The 23244-nt window shown below is 31.4% G+C and overlaps 3 protein-coding genes across 5 annotated transcripts; 2 read left to right on the forward strand and 1 right to left on the reverse strand.

Annotated features, from left to right (window-relative positions):
- Nucleotides 1-4020: 4020 nt before the first annotated feature.
- Nucleotides 4021-8344, forward strand: LOC114166776 (Rubredoxin-like superfamily protein). Of its 2 annotated transcripts, XM_028051595.2 has the most exons (6): nt 4021-4306; nt 4388-4476; nt 4762-4812; nt 5694-5760; nt 5885-5964; nt 8024-8344. In XM_028051595.2, exons 1-6 carry the CDS (start codon nt 4168-4170, stop codon nt 8084-8086), a joined length of 489 nt encoding a protein of 162 aa, XP_027907396.1. In that variant the 5' UTR covers nt 4021-4167; the 3' UTR covers nt 8087-8344. The 2 variants fall into 2 exon arrangements, with proteins under 2 accessions (XP_027907396.1, XP_085524179.1); XM_085668053.1 differs by having other exon boundaries at nt 4021-4476.
- Nucleotides 8345-16122: 7778 nt separating this feature from the next.
- On the forward strand, nt 16123-19887 carry LOC114166424 (uncharacterized). Of its 2 annotated transcripts, XM_028051159.2 has the most exons (10): nt 16123-16381; nt 16617-16680; nt 16950-17064; nt 17714-17750; nt 17877-17946; nt 18060-18164; nt 18628-18778; nt 18868-18950; nt 19254-19347; nt 19434-19887. In XM_028051159.2, exons 2-10 carry the CDS (start codon nt 16650-16652, stop codon nt 19516-19518), a joined length of 771 nt encoding a protein of 256 aa, XP_027906960.1. In that variant the 5' UTR covers nt 16123-16381; nt 16617-16649; the 3' UTR covers nt 19519-19887. The 2 variants fall into 2 exon arrangements, with proteins under 2 accessions (XP_027906960.1, XP_027906959.1); XM_028051158.2 differs by lacking the exon at nt 16123-16381 and having other exon boundaries at nt 16412-16680.
- A 134-nt stretch (nt 19888-20021) lies between these two features.
- GRX4 (glutaredoxin 4) lies at nt 20022-23210 on the reverse strand. The gene is made up of 6 exons (XM_028051160.2): nt 23061-23210; nt 22500-22628; nt 22304-22403; nt 21483-21549; nt 20375-20453; nt 20022-20282 (listed from the first exon to the last, which is right to left on the reverse strand). The coding sequence occupies exons 1-6, from the start codon at nt 23121-23123 to the stop codon at nt 20235-20237; spliced, it is 486 nt and encodes a 161-aa protein (XP_027906961.1). The 5' UTR covers nt 23124-23210; the 3' UTR covers nt 20022-20234.
- Nucleotides 23211-23244: the final 34 nt, after the last annotated feature.

The raw sequence follows: 23244 nt of genomic DNA on the forward strand, positions 1-23244 counted from the left end.
AACCGATTAACGTTTTCATAATGAAATACGAAGTTGTTGTTTCTAACGTGCGCCGGGGAGTTACCTATTGAGGCTCACGTGATTCGGGGTTCGGTTTACGCACACGGCGTAGGTTAGAATTGTTTGGATAGAAAAAAATGTAACGGTGCCTAAGATGCCACGTTGCAGCTTTTACGCCACGTACTGTCGTTATTGCCCCTGAGAATTCAATTAATTCGATTATGGCTTCATTTTTTATTAAACTGCTTTTAATTTTCTCGTTTCTCGTTAATACAAAAAAGTTATCCCATAATATACATAAAAGAACATTTACATCTTAATTAATAAGGTATTTGTTTATATGAAATTAAAGTAACTTCTGTAATACCAGTCTTTCGAATAAATATTCAATTCTGTATTCAATTTTATTTAGAATTATAAATTTTAATCAATAATATAATTTGTTAGAAAAACATGTTTCGATTCCTTGACATTTATGCACAGAAGGAGCATAGATCACTCATAAACGTCACACAGCAATTTGAATCTAAATTTGTGTACACATTGTATATGCATAAAAGTTAACATTCATATTCGTTAGTGCTACATGGATAAGCATGTTTCATTTCTTTTTGTAAAATTATAATGGAAGATCAATATCAAAACTAATCTTTATTTTCCACATATATATTTGCATCAGAGTTTAATATAAATTATAAAATTATTACTTAATTTATGAGCATTGATTTGATTGAAAAACTCTTTGAAGGTATCAAATTGAGATAGTGAAAGAGTATTGAGACGTATTCATCAAAGATAATGCTATAATATAAGAGAAGAATGTAAAAGAACAATAAAAGAAAAATTGAAACACAAGGTATCGAGAATGGGTATTGAAGTAAAGAATGATCGAGAATTTAAATATTACAACCAAATATATTGTATTGAGAAGAGTGTTTACAACGCACAATCCAAAAAGGACAATGTTTGATCGAAAGAGAAGTTAGTCTATGATAATTGTTATAAAATGTGTGCATTATGGGTGGCAATGCGGACCAGTCGGCCCGCACTTAGCCCGCCCCACATAAGTGCGGATTCATGGGGTGGTTCACCTTTGTCTTTTTAAAAAATAAAATCTTATGATTAAGTTTTCAATATTCAACAAATTGAAAAATTTAACAAGTTCACAAAATTAAGCAAAAATTTTGAAAAGTTGGATGATAAATTGATAATTCAACATTTTTATTATATTTATATTCGTAATTTGACATGTATTTTTCAAATTTTAGCACATTCAAAAATACATAGTATCTATTTTTCTCGATCATATAAAAATGTAAAAATTTGAAACATTCATACATAAATCTGGAAAGAAAGAAATTAATATATACAAGTACATATATATATATATATATATATATATATATATATATATATATATATATATATATATATATACGGGCCAGTGGACCGCGAGTTGTTGCCTTTTACAGGCCAGACTTTTACGTATCAAACTTCTACATGCTAACAAATTCAATATTTTGACCCATACCTAGGGATGTCAACGGGGTGGGTAGGGTACGGGTAGTAGCTCCCCCGTACCCTACCCACTGGATAAATATTCGCCCCGTATCCGTACCCATATCCATCGGGTATCCGTTATGCGGGTACCCGTCAATTTTTTTCATATCCGCAGGTATCCACGGGTACCCGCGGGTATTTACAAAATTATTTAAAAAATAAATATTTAATCATAAATTCAAATAAAATAAAATAAAATACATCATTGTCATAAATTTTAAATAAATTTCAAACAAACTCAAGTCCATACAAGTCCAAATAATTATAAAAATAAATATAATTAGTGTTTTGATCAACAAGCTCACTTTCTCCGATTGATTCCTGAAAATAATCAAATAATAAACCCCAACTGCCACGTGTCAAATATTCTTATTTTGATTTCATCATTTAACAACAAACATACTATAAATGTCACTGTTTATCTAGAGTTTGATGTATATATCCAATTTCAAAAAAGGAAAAGAGAAGAATGTCAAGGGGTGTACTTGAAAGAAGACAACATACTAATAGTTGAAGCTAGAAGAATTAAGACCGAAGAAGATAAGGTGTGCAACTTAGAAAATATTATATCAGAATGTTTTCTACTAATATATATATATATATATATATATATAAGAGTATTTTTGTTAATTAAAGTTTAACGGGTACGGGTATCCACGGGTACGGGTATCCACGGGTACGGATACTATAATACCCGTACCCGCCTCATTAACATGCGGGTATCAAAAATACCCGTACCCACGGATAGCGAGTATCCATTTTTAATACCCGTTTCCTATCCATTGCGGGTTTTATCAGCGGATACCCGCGGGTACGGATATTTTTGACATCCCTACCCATACATTTTTTTTTGCAGGCCTGGAAGTTGACCAACCCACATTGCTATTACCGACATAATGCACGACCAATGTTTAAATAATTATTGTAATTTATGTAATTTTTTTATTTTATTTAGACTTAACGGTCAAATAAAGGAAAAAATAATAATATAAGTAGTCAATTCAAATGTAAAAATTGGTAATAATTTGGAGTTATAAATTAAATATTTTTAGAAAAAAAAAATGAATGTTACGGGTCACCATTTTATTAAAGTTGTTTTACTGTTTTACTCTTAGTAATCAGTTTCACCCTCATTTTCATTCTTTAGATCCTAAATAAAATAAAGAATAAAAAATATTCATAATAAAAATTGGAATATAAAATAAAATATTTTAAAAATTATACTTCACTAAATTCAAACCACTTGTTTTGTTATTTTTTATTAACACTAAGGAAAATATAAGTGTGGTACTTTTTGAAAATTTCAAAACATAATACGAGTTGTTATTAAACATTTTAGTTAAAAACAAATATTTAAAATTATTTTATTTTTCAATTCAACGTAAGATATATCAAAAAATAAATATTAATGAAATAGTTCTAAAAAGTTAGACATATATATATATATATATATATATATATATATAAATATATATATTATAAAATAATTATACTTAAAAGTAATTAAAAAACATGTAAGAAAAATGAAAAAATCTATTACACAGGATTAGAGATAAATTGTTTATTATTGTTTCTATTTTTGTTTTTATTAAAATTATTTTACTTTTAAAAAATAATAAAATAAAATTCTTCCCGGTGTTTCTTGGGCCTAAACAATTTCCATATTTCTTCATTTATCGAAAGTCTCTCTCTCCTCACATGCCAAAGTCAATCCCCGACTCACACCATTTGTTCCATAGCTTAATTTAAGTGCCACTACTAACTAAAATAGACTAACAACCTTTAACACTGTTAATTTATTATTTTCATTTTAACTCCTTTAAAATTATGCAAGGATCATTTCAAAATTTATATTTAAATTACTGTAGAGTAATAATGTAAAAGAACTTACTCTAATACCTCATAGAATTAAATTTGTGAATTACCACCTCCACTAAATTTACTAAATAAGAAGTTATTTAAAAGGTTTAATTAGCCGGATAATACTTACTTTTATTTAGATGTGTCGTCAGTTTGGTATCCGTTTTCAAGAAAATGTCAACTGAGTCCCAACTTTTGAAAAGATGCCTTAATTAGGTCATTTTCAGAAAAAAAATTATTAATATAGTTAACGGTAATGATATTTAAAATGACTTACAAGATAAAATGACTTACAAGATAAAGTATTGATATTTATATTAAAATTTAATGTTAAAAGTCATGAATTAATTTAACGACTTTAGTAAGTTTTGTCTGAAAGGAACCTAATTAAGACACATTTTCAAGAGTTGAAACTAGATTGACATATTTTCTGAAAGCGGATACTAAACTGATACATATGAGTGAAAGTGAATATCATCCGACTAATTAAACTGTTTAAAATTATCATAAATGATTATTTTCTAAATTCCAAAGATTAAAATTTGAAATAAAATAAATCCAAATATGGAATAATAAAATGTAGTAAAACTGTAATTTTGAGCGTTCCATGGGTTAGGAGCAATCGAAAGATAGCCGAAGAGAAAGAGAAGCGACGATCTAGAGTGAAGCAAGTAGCAGGAGGCAACAACTCCATTTCTAATTTTCTGACTCGGCTGACTCAAGGAAGGGTGCGACCTGAGATCAAACATGTTGCGGAGGTTTCTCTCTTCTCAGCTCAAAACCCTAGCCGCCGCTTCTTCCTCCTCTCTCACTCCCCGATCTGCTTCCGCCGCCGCCAGATTCTCCGCTCTTTCTCGCTCCTACCGCTACTTCTCAACTCAATCTGGTGCTCTATCTTTCTCTTTCTTCATTTTCTCTTTCTCCAATTGCTTTATCGATTTACTCGTCTTATTTATTCTTCTCATAGAGGATGCTACTGCGATCAAGAAGAAGGTCGAGGATGTAATGCCTATCGCTACCGGACACGAGCGCGAGGAGCTTGAAGCCGAGCTCGAGGTCTCTCTCTCTCTCCCTCTCTCCCTCGCTCGCTCGATTCAATCAAATGCATATTGTGTTTCCTTATTCTTTTCAGTGCGCTATTTTTGCGGATTTTGTTAATAATTCTAGATTATTTATTCTTCATACGCACACACAAGCCTTATGGTTAAGGGTAAAGTATTGAAGAAAGAGTTATTAAGCAAAGTGTTATTTCCTGTACACAATTTGACTTAAACCAAGCATTTGAAGGAAGGTTCTCATTGTTGTTTTTTGTTCTAACTGATATCTGATTCTTTTGATTAGGGAAGGGATATTCTTGAAATAGACCATCCCGAAGGTCCATTCGGCACAAAGGTCAGTCTTATTGCTTCTCTATTTAAACTGTAGTTTAACTAATGTATAAGTTTGTTTTCTAGGAATAGCATTGATTTCGCCATGGAAAACTATAAGAGTCCATAAGTGATGTTCATTTTGATTTTCATTTCATCTTTTGTTTGAGATTTATGCTTGTGCAGGAGTTTTCCATTTGAAGGCTAGGAAACCTTCTAATGCACTATTTCCTGGTAAAACCCCCTCCAGGGTGTACACACTACATGTGACTATCTCTGCATAACCTGAACAAGCGTTGCTGTTACTGTTGAGTCTTGGAATTTACTTATTGGAATGTTGGTATGACCATATTTTTGTAGTACCGCAATTATGTGAAGAGGTCTTGATTGTGAAAAACTTGAGTATTTCTTCTTCTAGTGTAAGATTACATCTAGAAGCAAGCTCCTCATAACCTGTTGATATAAAAGCTTGTGGTACTCTGTCATAAACCATTGTGTCAGTAAATGATAATCCTTGCGCTTAGTGAGGTTTTAGTCCAGGAGAGAAGTGTGAAAGCGTTGATGCATAATATTTTGAAGTCACTGAAATTCGTTTAGCTAAGCTTGGATAACAATGTAGCTGTTAACACAGACACTGATATATTTGCATCAATTGGTGAAATTTTATCATCTGAGGTTGTCTGAGCTTTTCGTATCCTATACCTTCTCATTGTATCTTACATAAGGTTCTTAATATTTTCCCTTTCATTTGATTGAATGAGCTATCTGCCTGTGTAAGTATTCATGTTTCTTTCTCTATTTCTTACCAAATAGTTTAGTCAGATTCACTCACATTTCCATAATATTAATAGTGATTTTATTAATGCTTCATCTATTTCTGCTTTCATTATTTGTTTTGGTTCATAGGAAGCACCTGCCATTGTAAAATCTTACTATGATAAAAGGATAGTTGGATGCCCAGGCGGTGAAGGCGGTGAGCATCAAAATATCCCTTGTTTCTCTTAATTTGTATGAAGATTTCATCCCATCGTGATGAGAAATTCTTGAATTCTGGTTGTGGTGTTAATGACGGGGTGAACAACTTGTTTTTATTGCAGAGGATGAGCATGATGTTGTCTGGTTTTGGCTGGAGAAAGGCAAGCCTCATGAATGTCCTGTGTGCGCACAGTATTTTGTTGTAAGTTCACAATGATATTTAAAATATCTAATACTGTTGCGTAATATTTTTGTGATGAGTGTAGAATCAATGAATCATTTATAACATGTGCTTTTACTTTAGACAGAGATGGAGTTGAATGCCAAGATAATTAGGTATTTAGATCGAAAATTCTAGTTGGGTGCTTCACTGTGCGCATTGATAATTGATTGTCAAGCACAGTCGCTTAGTGGTTGTTGTCAAGCTGAGGCTGCTCCTATAAAATATATCTGGAGCAGTTTTTAACTCCCTTAATAACTCAAATATTTCCACAATCTAATTTCCTTGACTTGTTTTAAATATGATTATCTGATTTGTTGCACAATTTTGGTGTTTTTAGTTATTGCTGTGAGATAATTCTCATTTTAGCCCAAAGATATTCTAAAATAGTTGATGGGAAAATGAGAGGTTTTCAATTTTAACTAAGTATGTATTTCAAACGTTGAATTTCTATTATCATCCAGAACATAGATGATCTAAGGGTACATTTGGGTGAACAAATTAGAAACTTATTCCATTAGCTACTACAACATGAGAGCTTATGTAATAATCGTTATTTTGGTGTTGTATGAGAAACTTATTGAAATAATAGATTAAGAGCTGATCGGTCGTTTATAAGTCACTTAGAACAAACACCCATCAGTTTTCCCTCTAATGATGATGATAATAATCCCAAATAATTCAATAGAGCTCTTCCAATTGCATGTAAGTTCAGGACCTATTTTTGACTTCAAAACAAAAGTTACTAAATCAACAAAACCTTTTATTTGAATCAAAATTTTGTAAGCTTCTGATAAGATTATTAAACTCTTATATCTTATTTATATTTATGTAGGGCTTGTAACAAAAACAGTATTAAGAAATCATAATCATGGTATACAAAGTCCAAAGTCTAATCTAAATAATAATCTAATCATAGTTTCCACATCAAATGTAATGCCATAAAACAATACAATGCCAACATTCTAACTTTTTAACAAAACACCCATGGGACAAAGTGTGACAGTGATCAAATTAAGGGCCTGTTTGGACAAGTTTTTCCATAAGAACCTCTAGGAGAAAAAGATGAGAAGAAAAACTAAATTGACTTCTCCATTGGTCAAAATTGACTTTTAATGCTTAAACTAGTTTGGAGAAGCTTTCTCATATAACTTCACTAAATTTTGTTTTTTAAGTTGTATATAAAGTGAAATTTTCTCATATAACTTTTTTTTTTTTTCATATTTTTCTCAAAATAGAAATTCTCTTGAAGAAGCTTGTCCAAATGGACCTTAAAACATGAAAGTTCATAAAGTGAAAAGTACAAAGTAAAAGTAAAGATCGAAGATATTCAAAATTCCAATCTTTCAGCATCTTTGTTTTCACTAGCATTATCATTAAATAAGAAGACGTGTTCAAAAAGGAAGAGAAACCTGAAGGATCACAACTCACGAGCCATAGCTGAAAATGCAAAATAGCCAAGAAAGATCGGTGAAGCCCAAATGAAAACAGTGCAATTTCGTGGGAGCAGTTTTAGGCATTTTAATGAAACTAATGGAACTGGCAGCAATTTTTTTTAATATTTTTATTTTCAACATGCTTGCATGGTCCTATATAAGCTCTTCATTGGAGTTCAACCGTGCACAAGTTTGTGATGGAGTTGGTTTGTTCTGATCCTGGCTCAATGCGTTAACTTATGTAAATTCACCTGTAAACCCACAAGTTTGGCAACTATGGGTCCTGCTCATCTTGAGCAAATCAATTTGTTTGCCGAATGCACAGCAAGTTCCTGAATTATCTCTGACATCCCAGAAAATAGTTTGAAAATCTATAGGAAATTGACTTATGTTATTCTTTGCCAATGTCATCAATATATTTATTGTAATGTGAGTTGATGGCTGCTTCGGAAACACATTAGTTTTTGCCGAACTACTGTCTTGTGTCCAACTTTCGAGAGCAAACATTCTCATATCCTGTCAGCTATTTAGAACATTAATGGGAAATAATCAAATAACTGTTTACACATGGACCCTAATTATTTTATCTTTTTTTCCCCGAACAGCTTGAAGTGGTAGGACCTGGTGGACCACCCGATGGACATGGCGATGATGATCACCACCATTGATTCATCATTCAATTTTCCATCTGGAATAAATTCTGGGAACATGGAGAGACATTGTGTAGCATACACTCCGGCCTTTCAAAATGCTGTGGCCTATGTTTGATTTTGATTTGTCTGAATACCTCGTGGTATGACCACTTTTGAGATTGTAACTTTATGCTGCGATTGTTTGAACGCTGTATGCTCATTTTCTTGAGCTATCATGGTGTTAGACTGTTTTGTTCGTTGCTAAATAATTGATAGAACTTTATGATTCCTTAACTGTTTTTGAATTTCCAGAACCACCAAGGGATTATGTTTTAGGGAGCAGGGAGAGCCAGAATAGAATGAACTCCAAGAACATGACTCCAACTTGTTTAAAAGGTGTTTGTTTTTAATCATATATTCCCCATTTTGTTTCAGCCTATTATTTATCAGTTCTACTTGTTTAAAACTCTTAATCATATCTTAAAAGGAATCATCTTGTTGAAGAATCTTTTTTTCCCATGAAAGGCCATGTGAAATGTTTGTTTGTTTTTTCTTAGTTCTAACTATTTGGAACGTTCACATTGCTACAGAATATCTATCATCAGAAATAGACGTTGAATCCGTAGTATGCAAATAATGTGAATGAAAACAGCAAATACAAGTTTGATTACACCGTCATCAACTCGTGATTATATGTCGTTGAAAGCTACAACCTATATTAACTAAAAAATTGTATATATATGTAGTGTGAATACATCTTTGCAAGAATCTTCGTGGAACAAATGGCCATGAAGTCCTTAATTCTTTTTTATTTCTTTGGAGAAAGTGAAATCATACAATTACAAATAATAGTAATTGTCTCCAGTTTATATCCCAAAAATTAGAATGCAGGTTTAAAATTTTATATTCCTAATTAAGGTACAGAAACTTTGGCTCGACCATGACACGAGTAATATTTAACTTTCCCATAGAAAAAGGAATATATGTTCATATTTGAAACTATGTCAAAACAAAGGGAAAATGGTGGTACCGGAGAGTATCAAATAGTTTATCACCTGCAAAAATGTAGAAATAAAAGCATACACAGAACACAACACACGACACTTTTTTTTTTTCACAAAAAAAAGGACAGAAGAAAAATATTGCGAAAGGTTATACCGAGTGAGAGAGAAAGTAATCGAGAGGAACAAAATAAACGAAAGAAAAAGCAAAGCAAGCACTGAAAACTACTGAAATGACAACTATATATTCTTAATTCTTAGAAAGATTTATCCGAAATGCTTAGAGGCGTTTATAAGTAGTGCCCTTATAAAGGTAACATAAGCACATTGAAGTAATGGTAATGGAGTCCAAATCAAGTAATTGGCATCTCAACGGAATTGATTCAAAGCATCATCACACACAATCTCATGCTAAAAATGACAAAGGACACATTTAGTCACTTTCCTTTCAAATTCAAGTTACAAGGAGTCTCCAACCAAATAATTAACCTCTTCCACCTGTTATAGTATTATTCCTTCTCTCACATTTCACCAAATAATTAACCGCTCAATGTATTCTCGACACTACTATTTATGTTGTTCACCAAATAGAAGCTGTGATAATCTTAGAAAACGAAAAAAAAAAGGTTTTGTACCTTATGCTTTGAGTTTGCCTTAATACTTCTTCTTCACTAAGTCAAAAGCCTTAATCTATCCGATTGTAATTCAGTTCACTTAACTTTTGTCACGAGACAATTGATGTCATGTGTAATCAATTTGACAAAATCAAATATGAATGAAGTTGGATTCCAAGTAAGCATGAAGAAATGGGAGAATTTTGAAAAATAAAATTGGAAAGTGAAGAGCAACTATAAAAAAAAGTATGGAGGAAATAACTATAACTTGGAACTTAAGTCTATGCAATTTACTTAACTTGTAATCTTCAAAACAAACTCAAAACTTAAGTCTATGCAATTTACTTAACTTGTAATCTTCAAAACAAACTCGAATGTCTCTTTTAACTACTTTGCTAATCTCTATAGTCTTTACAAAATGGCTAAATACACATAGTAATATTTTATTTTTATAACTATTTTTTCTTCTAATATTTTTAAATAAATAAATCTTCATTTTTTTTACTCACATAGAATAAATTATATTGAATTGTTAACACACATATGGTTATATTTATATAAGTTTGACAAAAATTCTGTATTTTTTTCGTTAAAGAAAGCGTTCTATATGAAAGATTAAATAAAAAATGATCAAATAAAAAATAAGAGTTTGTTTTTATATGAAAGGTTTTTATAAAAAAATTGTGTAAGAAATTTCTAATTAATTACGTTTATTTCGATAAGTCTTCATAACTTAAATATAAAATATATATTTCCTTTTAAATATCTAACAATATGAAACGTAAAATCAATACCATTTGCGTAACGAAACATGTAATTTAATTTCTTTTATAATTAGTATATAATGATTGTGTGAAATAGAAAACCTTTTACTTTAGTTGAAGAGAAATTATATTAAATTAAATTAATTCCGTTACAAGAATGCATGTAAAGAACTTGCTCTTATTATTTTCTTTCATTACAAAAAGGTTAATTGCATGTTAAGTAAATGAAGTTCTTCTACCATAACCCATAAGAATTTATTCTTAATCACACGATAAGAACAAACATAGAACTCAAAAAATAATTAAGAACTCAAGTTAAAATTTTCTAATATATAAAATTCTTACTTCTTTTTAGAAAATTAAATAAAAGGTAGAATAAATTCTATTATCATGTATAAAAAGAGTTGTTTTCTTACCTTTGGTTACTTCTTAAAGCACTCTCCCATCTCTTCTCCAACAAAATTAAAATATAAAATAATATTTTTTATATTGAAACTTGAAAGTGACCTTGGTTACGAGAAAAAAAAAAATCGTTAGCAACAACTCTTTTCTTTTATGTTACAAATAAACATTGTATGTATACAAGAGGCACTTCAATATTTTTCACACGTAATTAAATTATAAATTAACCAACAAGTTGTTATTAATAAAATAGTATGCGAAAAAATGGTAACTAGAGAGAGTTCATCTATGTTGCAGGTGACAATTGTTTCGTGGCGGAGGCTGAGTAAGTCGAGTCACAATCGAATCATGATACTTGAATTCATATGCTCTTAAGTAGAAAGAGTTGTGTCCTGACTAATAACTTTAGTTTTTGACAAAGTGGTAAGAAAACGCTCAATCCAATAATCTACAGAAGAGTTTATTATTTATTTTTTTGAGCAAGAGGTTATTGTGTACAATTGGTTTCATAAAAAAAATGATTATTAATCGATAGAAGTCCCATTAAAAAACAAAATAGTTGTGTAATTTGATACTCTTATGAGTGTGAGTGACAAAACATGCACATATACAAATCTGTGTCACATCAAATAACCCAACCTAACTCCCCTAAATATTTATAAATAAGTAGCTTCTTACCATGCTTTTAACTTTATATAGTGGGGCATATACTATACTCAATATATAATACTTTTAATCAATACAATATATATATATATATATATATATATATATATATATTACTTTTAATATTTTGAATTGGGTTAAATATGTTTTTGGTTTCTTAATTTTTAATAAAAATTGAAAATAGTCTCTTCTCGAAACTTTAGACTAATTTAGTCCCTCAATTCTTAAAAATACGTGTATTTAGTTCTTTTAACCAAATTTTTTTCTAAGTTTATTTGACATTTTAAACGCATTTCATAATAATATTTGAGTTTTCTACATCGTTTAACTCATTTTTGCTTCAATGTTTACTTAAAAACGTGTTTAAAGTGTCAAATAAACTTAACAAAATTTGATTAAAAAGACTAAATTCATCTATTTATTAAAGATGAGAAACTAAATTGATCTAAAATTTTGAAGAAAGACTAATTTCAATTTTCACTAAAAGTTAAGGGACCAAAAATATATTTAACCTTTGAATTTTCTAGACAAGAATTTTCTAGACAATAGTATTTAAGTTTGTTCTATTATGAAGATATGATAAAGAATTTATAATTTTGTCTTATTTGTTTCAAATATGATGATAATAGAGAAGAAAAGATAAGAAAGCTAGGAGCTTATAAATAAATAATTTATAAAAATAAGATAAGACCTAATAGCCGTAAGTTCTTTGAATATTTTTTATTTTAAAATTAAAGCAGATATTAATTATCCATAAAATCGACAATATTTCCTATCACTAACATACTTAAAAAAGGGAGAGAAAAATTAGTTAGTTATACGAGTAATTTGTTAAATACTATATCACATAGAATAAGAATTGACACCCACGTCAAATTTCATAAAATGTCGTTTTTAATATTTTTTTTAGGAGTAAGCTTTATTAGTTTTTAAAAAATTAAAATAATTATCATTTGTTTATGGATTTAGAAACTTTAACGAATAATTATTTATTATATTATATAACATATCAATGAATATTTAGATCCCGTAAAAATACGTTATTCTTTTTTTTTTTGCTGAATATGTCACTGTTTAATAATTAAACTAAAGTAATAATAAAGGTATTCAATATAAAGTTCAACACTTAATATCAATAGATTCTGTAATAGACAGTGAAGAATAAAATGGAAAAGCATATGATATTTATAACAACTAAGAGGTGACTTTTATGAGTAATCCATTATTTATGGAACTTAATTTTTTTTATAATCATAATATTACTAAGTCATTTGATTTTTTTTTTTAAATTTATATATTTTAATATTGACCATTAATTATAATACCCAATGATCCACATTTAATACCACACCAAAAAAAAAAACCACAAACATATCAAATGAACAGATATTTTCATGTGTGAGTTAAAAAAAAAAACACAAACGTTGATTAAATAAAAGTCATTTTTTTTTCTTTTTAAAGCACCAATTTTTAAAGTGATAATACACTTTTAAAATATTTTCAATGTAACTATTTATATGCGATTATAAGAACATTCGTTCCTTTTACTTATACATTTCAAAGCTGTGGGTTTTAAGCTTATTAATCATATATCCTCTCTAATTTTTCACACAAACACAAAATTATTATGATTGTAAGAATTTACAATATGAATTATTATATTACATTTAACACAACAAAAGTTAGGAGAAGAATATATATTATTTTATGTTGTTAAGTGACGATTAATTATTTTTAATTCAAAATAAAAAATTAATATATGTCTCGTCACTTTTTAAACTAATAAAATTAATTTCATCTTAAAAAAAATCTCATGTCAACTTTATTTCACTTGTAAAGATTCATAAGTTGTATCGTAAAATTTACTTAATACAGAATGCGCATCAACGCTGCCACATCAATTGATTCGATAGTTGAAAATTCGCACAGAAAATGAAGATAAGAAAGTCTCAATTAGTTGACATGACAACAAAAAGCACACCACTACTCTGTTTTCTGCAATTTTTTTATCTGCATTTTTTATTCTCAGACATGGTTTGCTTCAAAATTACTACTATTAATCATGCATAATGCATAATTACGTACAGAATTTTTCTGGTGTAAACATTTCATTGACATGTTACCTTGTATTGCATATTTTTTGTGTATTAATATGTAAAATAAAGTGCAAAAAACAGGGAATTCTGAGAAAAGATAGGTATGAGTGAATCTGAGTAGAATCATTTTTCTGAGGGTGGCTTTCTGATGAAAGTATATATAAAGTTCGTTTTGTCCTAACAAAGATTGAGTAATTTATTTTATCCTCATCTCATATTTAATCTATAGTTGTTGTGAGTGACAGAAAGTGAAGCTAGAAGCTACAAAAACACTTATTATGGTTCACAAATGTCTACTCAATAGATTAGCACCAGCTTCTTAGCCTAAATCATAATATATGAACATATATTATATGCCACAGGCGTAATCTGCAAGATTAAAAGATTAAACAATTAATTGAATTTGTTAATTGTTGTTTGTTAGTTCCCAAGGAGAGGGAAGTTTTTAATTTGTGCTGCTATCGTTTTCTTCCTTCATTAGTATGAGAGAATATTTTTTCCTCTGTGGATTCCAGCTTATTGCAAACCAGAGCTCTAAAATAAATGAAAATGGTCACACCCCAGTTGCACTACTTTTGGAATTTCCTCATTTTCTCTGCTTTTTAATTTGCTGCTCAATATTATGTTCCCCTGCTATGAAGATTTGCCTATTTAAGCTACTACTTACTGTTCAAGATTACTGTTTTCTTTGCTTTGGGAAGGAAAAGGGACAAAAAAATGGGGATAATTTATAGGTTGTTTGATGACAGAAAAAAGGTAACATAAGGTTAAGGTTATTAGTTCTTTTTTAAATTAAAAACTAGATTGAGATGAAAAACACATAATGGTTAAATTCTGTTTAATAATAATTCAGTTCCTAAGACAGTCTTGTCAGTAGTAAACATACCTGTACTAATTTTTAACATAACATCATTCTTCATAGTATCCACCCTCTTAAATCAACTCTGTTTGTTTCTTCAGCCAAATCATGGTGCCACACAAAGAGACAAAAATAGTGTCAACATAACTTTTTCCTAAACAGACACATATGCTTCAACTAATGCAATTATTAATTATCATTTTTTCTATTTGAAGCTATTCTTTTACTGTATTGTGAGGCCAGGGAGGAGTTTGGGGAAAAAAGGTATTCTGAGTTGTTATATTAGGGAAAACACTTAGTTTTTTGAGCTAGGAAGACATTAGGTGCTGAACCATTTATTGGCCATTCAAGTAGAATCTGCCATGTAAGTAGAATCACATTTAACTTTTTCCAAGGATGACTTGAGGAAAACACATATATTAACCTTTTCCTAACCATTTATTGGCCATCCAAGTAGAATCTTCCATGTAAGGGGGACATAATTAAACTAATTTGAGGTATAAGTCAATCATGATCAGTTTAATGTTAATCTTGCTGTTAGTGTGCTAGCACTGTCTTATACATATTAATAATTATCATTCTCATGTATGCATGTTATCAAAGTTAATAAGGGAAGAGAGAAAAAAAATTGTTGGTGGTGGTTCTTTTTCCAGAGCTTGATTAAATTAATGCATAGATTGAGAATATCAACTAGAATTGTTGATTCACAGGTTAAGACAAACGGCACCAAACAACTAACCAGTTAGGTGAAAGAAGAAGCACATATTGCAATTGAAGATTTCCATGAAAACTGCATTTTATAGGTGAACAGACATAGTGGTGTGCAATGAATGTAGTCATTGACTTATGCATAGTGTGCACATCAAATTTAACTTGCTGAGGATGGCATGGATATATGCCACTCCACTTTTTGTAATAAATTACATATTTGCTATTACTGTGAGAATCAAAGCTGCAAATATCTGCACCACTTGGGGACATGAAAAGAAAACAGAAAAGCAATATATATATATAAACCAAATAAAAGAGCTGGCCGGTGGAATGTATGATGTATGTATCCAAGTTAGAGTCAACTAAAGCCTTTTTCTATGAAACCATAGAAAAGATAAACCGAAATCTGCAACTAATAAATTATAAATGAGATTTTGTAAACAATGGCCTTGTTTTATTCCATTGTTCTTCTTGTTTGTTAATGTTGCTTCTTTTGGCTTAATGCTTAATGCGTATGCATAAACAAAAAACAGGTGAAGATTCTAGGATGTGTATTTTTTTTTCATCTAACGTGTTTAGTGTGTTGAGGAGCTTATCTATTTGTTTATTGTTTTGGCACTACTGAAGAGAAGCTATAGGCTTTGGACTTATGCAGTTGGTCATGAGTATAAAGAAACAAAAGTTTTCTTCAAGTGGGGTTTGAGCAACTAGGAGTAGTGGGAAGCAAGAAAGTAAGAGAGAGGCAAATGTAGCAAAAGGGTTACATGCTTTTTCTTGTCACTTCTAATTTGAGATCCAGGTTACTACTGAGCTTAAATGTTATGAGTTAAGAGCTAGAAAGTAGGGGAAAATACCTAGAAGCTGCGGTTCCCTTTCCAATAGCAATTCTCAGTGATTTTTATTTCTGGAATTTCTTTTAGTCTGTGATAATTTGAGGACACAAAAAGTGAAGGAAAAGAAAAAGACTTTAGTTTGAGGTTAATGGGTACCCATCAATCAATCAAGCAGGAATTGATAAACAAATATGATCTTTACAAGCACGGTTATTCTTTCTTGTTTTCAGTAATATTCTTCAGCTGCTGTTGCTGTTATCTTTATTTTCTGGCCACAGCCCACAAGCATAGATTCTCTCTATGTGCGAGTCCTCTGTCCTTGCTGTGTGCCTTAGAAATGGATGAATGTGCTTTACACTGCTTGGATTCTCTTTGCCCATAAAAGGTTTTCTGCTTTTGTCTGTCTATGCCTCTCCTTTTCATTGATGCTTTCTTAGGCGGTTCTAGGCACACTCTATTGCTGGTGTGGTGTGGTGTGAACACTACACGTACACAAGGAGGCACACACACATACACATTTTATTCCAACTCCACCTCACCCTTCTGGGTATAAAGAGGCATCACCATTCTGCATTCTTCATTGCATAACCTCATCATAGTCCCTTCACACACTTCAACAGGTGGGAGTGCTGAGAACTGTTTGTCACAGCAAGATGAGCTATGCACATTGTCATATGGGCTCTGGTTAGTTCTTTTGCTCCTCTTGATTTTCCTTATCCTTCCTCACACCTTGCATGTTGCTCCCTTAGCTCTTTCTTTCTAAAAATGCTTGTATTTGGGAAGTCATTTTTACTAGTCATGCATCTGTTTTTGTTTTTGTTTTTGTTCTAGCTTCTTGTGTTGTTTAACTGTAATCAGTGATAGTTTGCTTGATCCATTTGAAGATCATCTTTACTTTTGTGCCATATTTGAAATCTATCAACAATATTCAAAACTTTATATGCCATTTGCAGGTAGTAGAACTGGTAGGAGAGGTTTGGAGTTTGGGAAGACACATGTGGTGAGGCCAAAAGGAAAACACCAAGCCACTATAGTTTGGCTGCATGGTCTTGGTGACAATGGTTTGAGGTATGGATGTCATATCTTTAACTTCTGCTATTGTTATATGCCTCATTCACCTACAAGGCATGTGGTGTACTTTTACTAGTGTTGATTTTTCCAAAGCTTGTCCACTCTTCCTCCTCTATATTATCTCCTCATTGTTATTTTTTCTTCACCTAAATCCACTTTCTGTTTTACCATTATGATCTTTTCCTTCAGAGTTATGAGCTAAGTGTGGACAGTACATTTGATAACACTCTTCATATATAACTAAGGGATCCAAACTTGTGTTTTTAGGTGTTGTATCCTTCAGTGTTGTGTTTCTTTCAGTTGAGATTCTAAATAGAATAAATTCTGTTGGAAAAAGTTATATTTAAAGTTTGATTTGGAAGAGTATATACTAGATTCTCAATTAGGGGACCACAGGATCATTTGTTTTCTCTATTAATATGAGTAACTTGACAAGACTTTATTTAGACATAGAATATTTATATGACAGAAAAACTAACATATTACAGAATTTTTCTTTCAACTGTATTTACTGTGTTGTGACTGAAAATACCATTCAGATTTTTATCTTACAAATCTGTGTATTCCTAATTGACGTTTGCATTCTTCTCTGATTCTATTTAATGAGACAAGCATAATAAAAATCTTGAGCTTGGATTTTTTGCAGCTCATATCAGCTGCTGGAATCTCTTCCACTTCCAAATGTAAGAAATGAACTTTCCTAGTTTGCTTTTGTACGCACGTATTCTCACTTTATCCCTATAATATTCTGATGAATCTATTCTCTTGTACAAAATATATGATGTTGGTTATGATCTGATATGGTGCAGATAAAATGGATTTGCCCAACTGCTCCTACCCGCCCTGTAACAATACTTGGTGGTTTTTCCTGCACTGCATGTAATATTAAATAAACCCCTATTTTAACTTTACTCATTCTGATTATTTAATAAGCACCGTGTTACAGTAAGCCAACTCCTCTAGTTAAACATTACTTATCTAACATTGATCAGGGTTTGACATGGGAGAACTTTCAGAAGATGGTCCAGATGACTGGGAGGGTTTAGATTCCTCAGCAGCACACATTGCCAACTTGTTATTAACAGAGCCAGCTGATGGTAATTTATAAGCTGAATAACAATTAGACTCTGTTTGAATAAGTTTCTGTCATGAAATAAAAGAAGGAAAATGAATTGAGTTTCTCCTATATAAATTATATCAGTTTATAACTTCTATGAAAGCTTTCTCATATAATGTTTCCAAACACTGAGATATGCAACTTATTTTTAACTAAAAGGCAGAAACTGAAGTTTTTGGGCCTTTTTGTGTAAGATGCCAACTAATAAGTTTATGCAAACAAGACATTAAGCATTTCCCAAGTATTTTTCAATATATGAGAATAGATTTTCCTCATCTGTGACATCATTCATGTGAAAGGAAAAATGATAAAGAAATTCGTCAATCTCTAATCCGTAGGCTGTTTATTACATTTGCTCCTTTAAGCATATCCAATTTGGGATTTGTAATTGATATTTGGCAGATTAATTCATTCTAACAAGACATGGATTTTTTTTTTCTCAGTGAAAGTTGGAATTGGAGGCTTCAGTATGGGTGCTGCAGTAGCTCAATACTCTGCAACTTGTTTTGCCATGGGAAGGTATGGAAATGGCATCCCGTATCCAGTGAACTTAAGAGCAGTTGTTGGACTGAGTGGCTGGCTTCCTGGATCAATGTATGATTTCACTGACATTAAATCATGTGTATATATGTTGTTGGTCAATGTAGCCACACGCTAATGGTTGGAAACTTCTGTTTATGTAGGAGCTTAAGGAACAAAATTGAAGTGTCACATGAAGCTAGAAGGAGAGCTGCTTCATTACCTCTTTTGCTGGGCCATGGAATCAGTATGTATCCATACATCTTAGCATGTGCTTATGTGACAGTTTGCAGCATTGAATTTGGTTTTGAAAAACTGATTTTTAAGTGAAGTGAGTTATGTTTAAATATTGAACCATGTTTTGTGTATGGACTAAAAGCTTACCACTATCTTGTTTCATTGGACTAAAAGCTTGTATTGATAAATAGTTGCTGTGAATTTTTTTTCCTGATGCACGCAAAATTGTTTTGTAATCTATGCCAAGTAGAGCTTCTGCATGATTAACTATTCAAATGATGACCACTTTAACTATTCCAAATTCACCTTGTAGGTGATGATGTAGTCCTCTACAAATACGGAGAGAAATCAGCACAATCCTTAAGTTCAGCAGGGTTTCGATACATTACATTCAAATCCTATGATGGGTAAGACTTCTTTCTTGAGCAGAAATAACCCAATTTCGAATGAATCACACATCAATTAAAGTAATGATTAAACTTTTTGGGTGCAGGCTTGGTCATTATACTGTTCCAAGGGAGATGGATGAGGTCTCCAATTGGCTTAACTCAAGGCTGGGGCTTGGGGGATCCTCATGAATAACATAACATAACGAGTGGCTACATCACAAAATGGTTTTCCAGTATATATAATATGGTATTGGTATAGGAGGAATAGTCTTCTGCGTTCCTTTAGTTATGTTGCTGAGAAATAAAGACCTGAATGTGTTTACCAAGCAGTAATCTCCCTTCACATTATCACAGTACCTAGAGACAGGGTCAGTTGTACTGTTGGAAAGATTTTGTTTCAATTGTTGTAATATAGGGTACTTAGTAGTGTTATTTATCAATTTCAGAGTGTTTTTTTCTTCCTTTTGGTGGGGTTGGGTTAGTGTAAAATGCTTGCATGGACTGTTGGAGCTATAAAATCCTGTAAACTACTTAGTATATGAGTTTGTTTTCAAGTAACCAACATCTTCCATTGCACGTTGAGATCAATCCACAAGTCATGTATCAATAGGTGTTTGAGAATGGCGAAAGTTAATTCAGACACTTGATTTTTATTTTGTAACAGCCTCCAAATCCATACGCTATAAAACAGATTCAGTCCTGACTCTTATTTACTTCATATATCTTAAATTAAAGCAATGAAACCAAGAGGAAAAAGAAAAAGAAAATGGTTACAAACAACAATGTCGAAACTTCTTATTTGAATATAATCTAGAAAAAAAAAAGTTTAAAAAGTTCACATCAGTTGGCATGAAGATGTTGTAAACTACTACATCTCTTAAAACTTCACTACCTTAGGCGTGTGTTTACTTCTCGGAAGTAACATCTTTAAGCTTTTCCTTCAATTCACCAGTCTACAAGGAAATAAAATATTATTGAACAGTCTGTTACAAAAATAATACTAGCCACACGTAGAAAAAAGAAAGGCATTTAAACGGGAACAAACCTGGTGCATGTTGAGAATAATATCCGATCCACCAATAAACTCTCCCTTGATGAAAATTTGAGGAAACGTTGGCCAGTGACTGCATGGAAAGAACAAGAAGACGATGTAATACAAAATTTTTCCTTATTCATTAATTATTAAACTTTAAAAGGAAACTGGTTATTAAACTTGTAACCACCTTACATGTGGTGGTACCATGCTCAAGGACCAGTCAAATGTTAGCTCGTGTTTATCACACTAAATGGAAACCCAAAAATGAAATAAATCTACAAATACATTTCTACAATTACATCACACTAGATGCAGACATTTGATGGTCAGAGACTACAGGATTCAATGGAAGGAAACACAAATGACAACCGGTAAAACTCACAAGGTAACACTATTAAATTGCTCCAGATTCACAAAGAAAAGGAGACCAAATTTTGATTCTCAAACTCACCTTGATTTATTTCATTGGCAAGGAACTCATACATTAAATTTCATTGGCATTAAAGGGTGCGTTCTTATTTCATTCTACTTTAAACTTTTTATTTATCATAAACAGTAATTGTAAAACCCTTCAATTCACCTTCATATTCAGAAGGTTTTTTACTAGTTACAATGATACAATATTCTTTGGTTTCCTAAGGAATAATATCACCCTTTATATTAATGATCGAATGATCAAATATTAATGCTCAAAAATAGCACAATCTCTACTATATTACAAAAAATAAAGAGAGGACAAAGAAAGGAAACAAACAATAAATTTAGCCCAACAAGTAATGCAACAAAATTTGAGAATAGGTTAGGGAGAAAGAATCAATATAAAGAAAAGACTAGCATGAAAACCTTGGTTTACTGTTCCTTGCACATTTACATTCTTGAATTTACTTTCTGAATTCAGTTTTACAGATTTCTCATCATGTTAGCTTAGGTAGTTAAAAATTTGGTTACCACATAGATTAATCTCTGCACAGTTTTTTACATATGCACTGTTTCTTAGGTTTGATTCTTTGTTAGTAATACAATTCTAGAAGACTGATGTTGTTCCCAGTCATATATGCAATATGTTAGGAAGCAGAGAGTAATAATAGTCATATAAGATCAACAAGCATGAAGTTACCTAAAGGCTTTTACAGCATTTTTTAGCTCAACATCCTCCAAAATGTTTCTTGCGCTTATAGGAACATCTGCAGGAGCAAAATAATGATATTAGTAATTTACAGAACAGTTATCAAGTCATGTGAATTCACCTCGTAACAAACTACTTTTAAAACTTCACCGGGGAGAAAGAAAAGAACAAAAGTATCAGCAAGCAGAAAATATAGTATAAGCATATATATCATTTTAATTAAATTCCAGAGAAGCAGATATACAGATAGAGCCCAAATATGATCTTAAATTGCTTAATTCTTCCATTGCTTTTTTTTTTTTCTTTTTTCCTACAGTGTGTAAAAGAGTTTCCATCTGAATTATGGTATTGAATTCTAAATGATAGCATTAAACTAAATTAGAGAGTAAACTATGGAGCACAGGAATACAGCAACAGACTGGCCCCTGTAAAGTCATCTGCCATCTTGCTTTATTAGAAACGCAACGTCATCCAAGTTGAGAATAGACTTCGTTTATAGGTTGAATTTCTTGATGCTAAAGTCGCATAATTTTAAGGCTTTTCAAACATTAACATAGAAACTGTCCATCCACACCAAGAATCTCCCAAGAAAAACAAGCCCTTGTCTGTGCTGTATCACGCTCCTTTTTAATATATAACTTTTTGTATTTGTAGTGTCATATAATACAACTAATTAAACATTATAAAACTGGTTATCATACTGAAAAACACTATTTTTTAACATGGGGAAACAGAGTACTTCCTCCATAAAGAGACAACTACAGAGCATACAGCTGTTATAGTGCACAACATATAGTTTTAGTAGTACTTACCATAATGTTTCAAAACTCTAACAGCAAGTGAACTAAAACCGCACTGTGGCATATCAGGCACACCTTTCATGTAAAGCATAACAGGGTTATCCTTGACATCCTGCACATATTAATCGGTGACCAAAATTTCAAGCTACAGATCACTCAACATCGTTGGAAAAAAATTGGGAAAAAGATTGATTGATATATCCAGTACCTGCTCAATAACATTTGCCAAAGAAATGCCAGAATCCTCAAGCTTATTAGCTGGCTTGAAGTCATCATGCGTGTCAGAATCATTTGATACAGAAGTTGAGTATCTTGTGCAATAAAGCAACCCATTTAACTGTCACCACGTTAAAGGAGGCAAGTTACAGAAACAAAATTACAACATGGAGTTTGACAATTTCAATGACTAACCAACAACTGTTGGCACTGATTTTTATTTTTTTTTCATACATAATGCAATTTTATATATACAGCACCATCTCCAAAATTTTGGGCAACTCAAAAGCCGATAATGAAGCAGGCTTACATAATCATAAAGGCAACCTAAGCAAGATTATTAACCAGGTTAAATGGAGAAGGAAAAATGACCAAAATTGATTCAAAATAATAAATAAACAAATAAACAACCAAAGATCTAGAAAACAAGCGATGCCCATTACATAAGGCTGCGTAAAGAATGCAACTTTTCTATAATTCGCACAAAATAGATGCGAAAAATAGACTACGTAACGATTAATCGTGCATACGAGATAAGGGCTGAAGATCTTACGGGCCTGCCGAAAGAACGATTTGCGAGTCCCTTGAAGAACATGTTTGACAAGGATGTCGCCATTTGAATGAACCCACGAACAAAAACCTGAATGCTCCCGAACACTGCAATTGCCTTTTGAATGCCGTGTAGTTAAAAAATTTAAGAATTAAAAAATAAAAATAGAAAGTTATAAACTAGTGCT

This window comes from Vigna unguiculata, chromosome 10, assembly GCF_037176805.1.
Source record: "Vigna unguiculata cultivar grain cowpea cultivar isolate G323 ecotype 2 chromosome 10, ASM3717680v1, whole genome shotgun sequence".
NCBI lineage: Eukaryota > Viridiplantae > Streptophyta > Magnoliopsida > Fabales > Fabaceae > Vigna > Vigna unguiculata.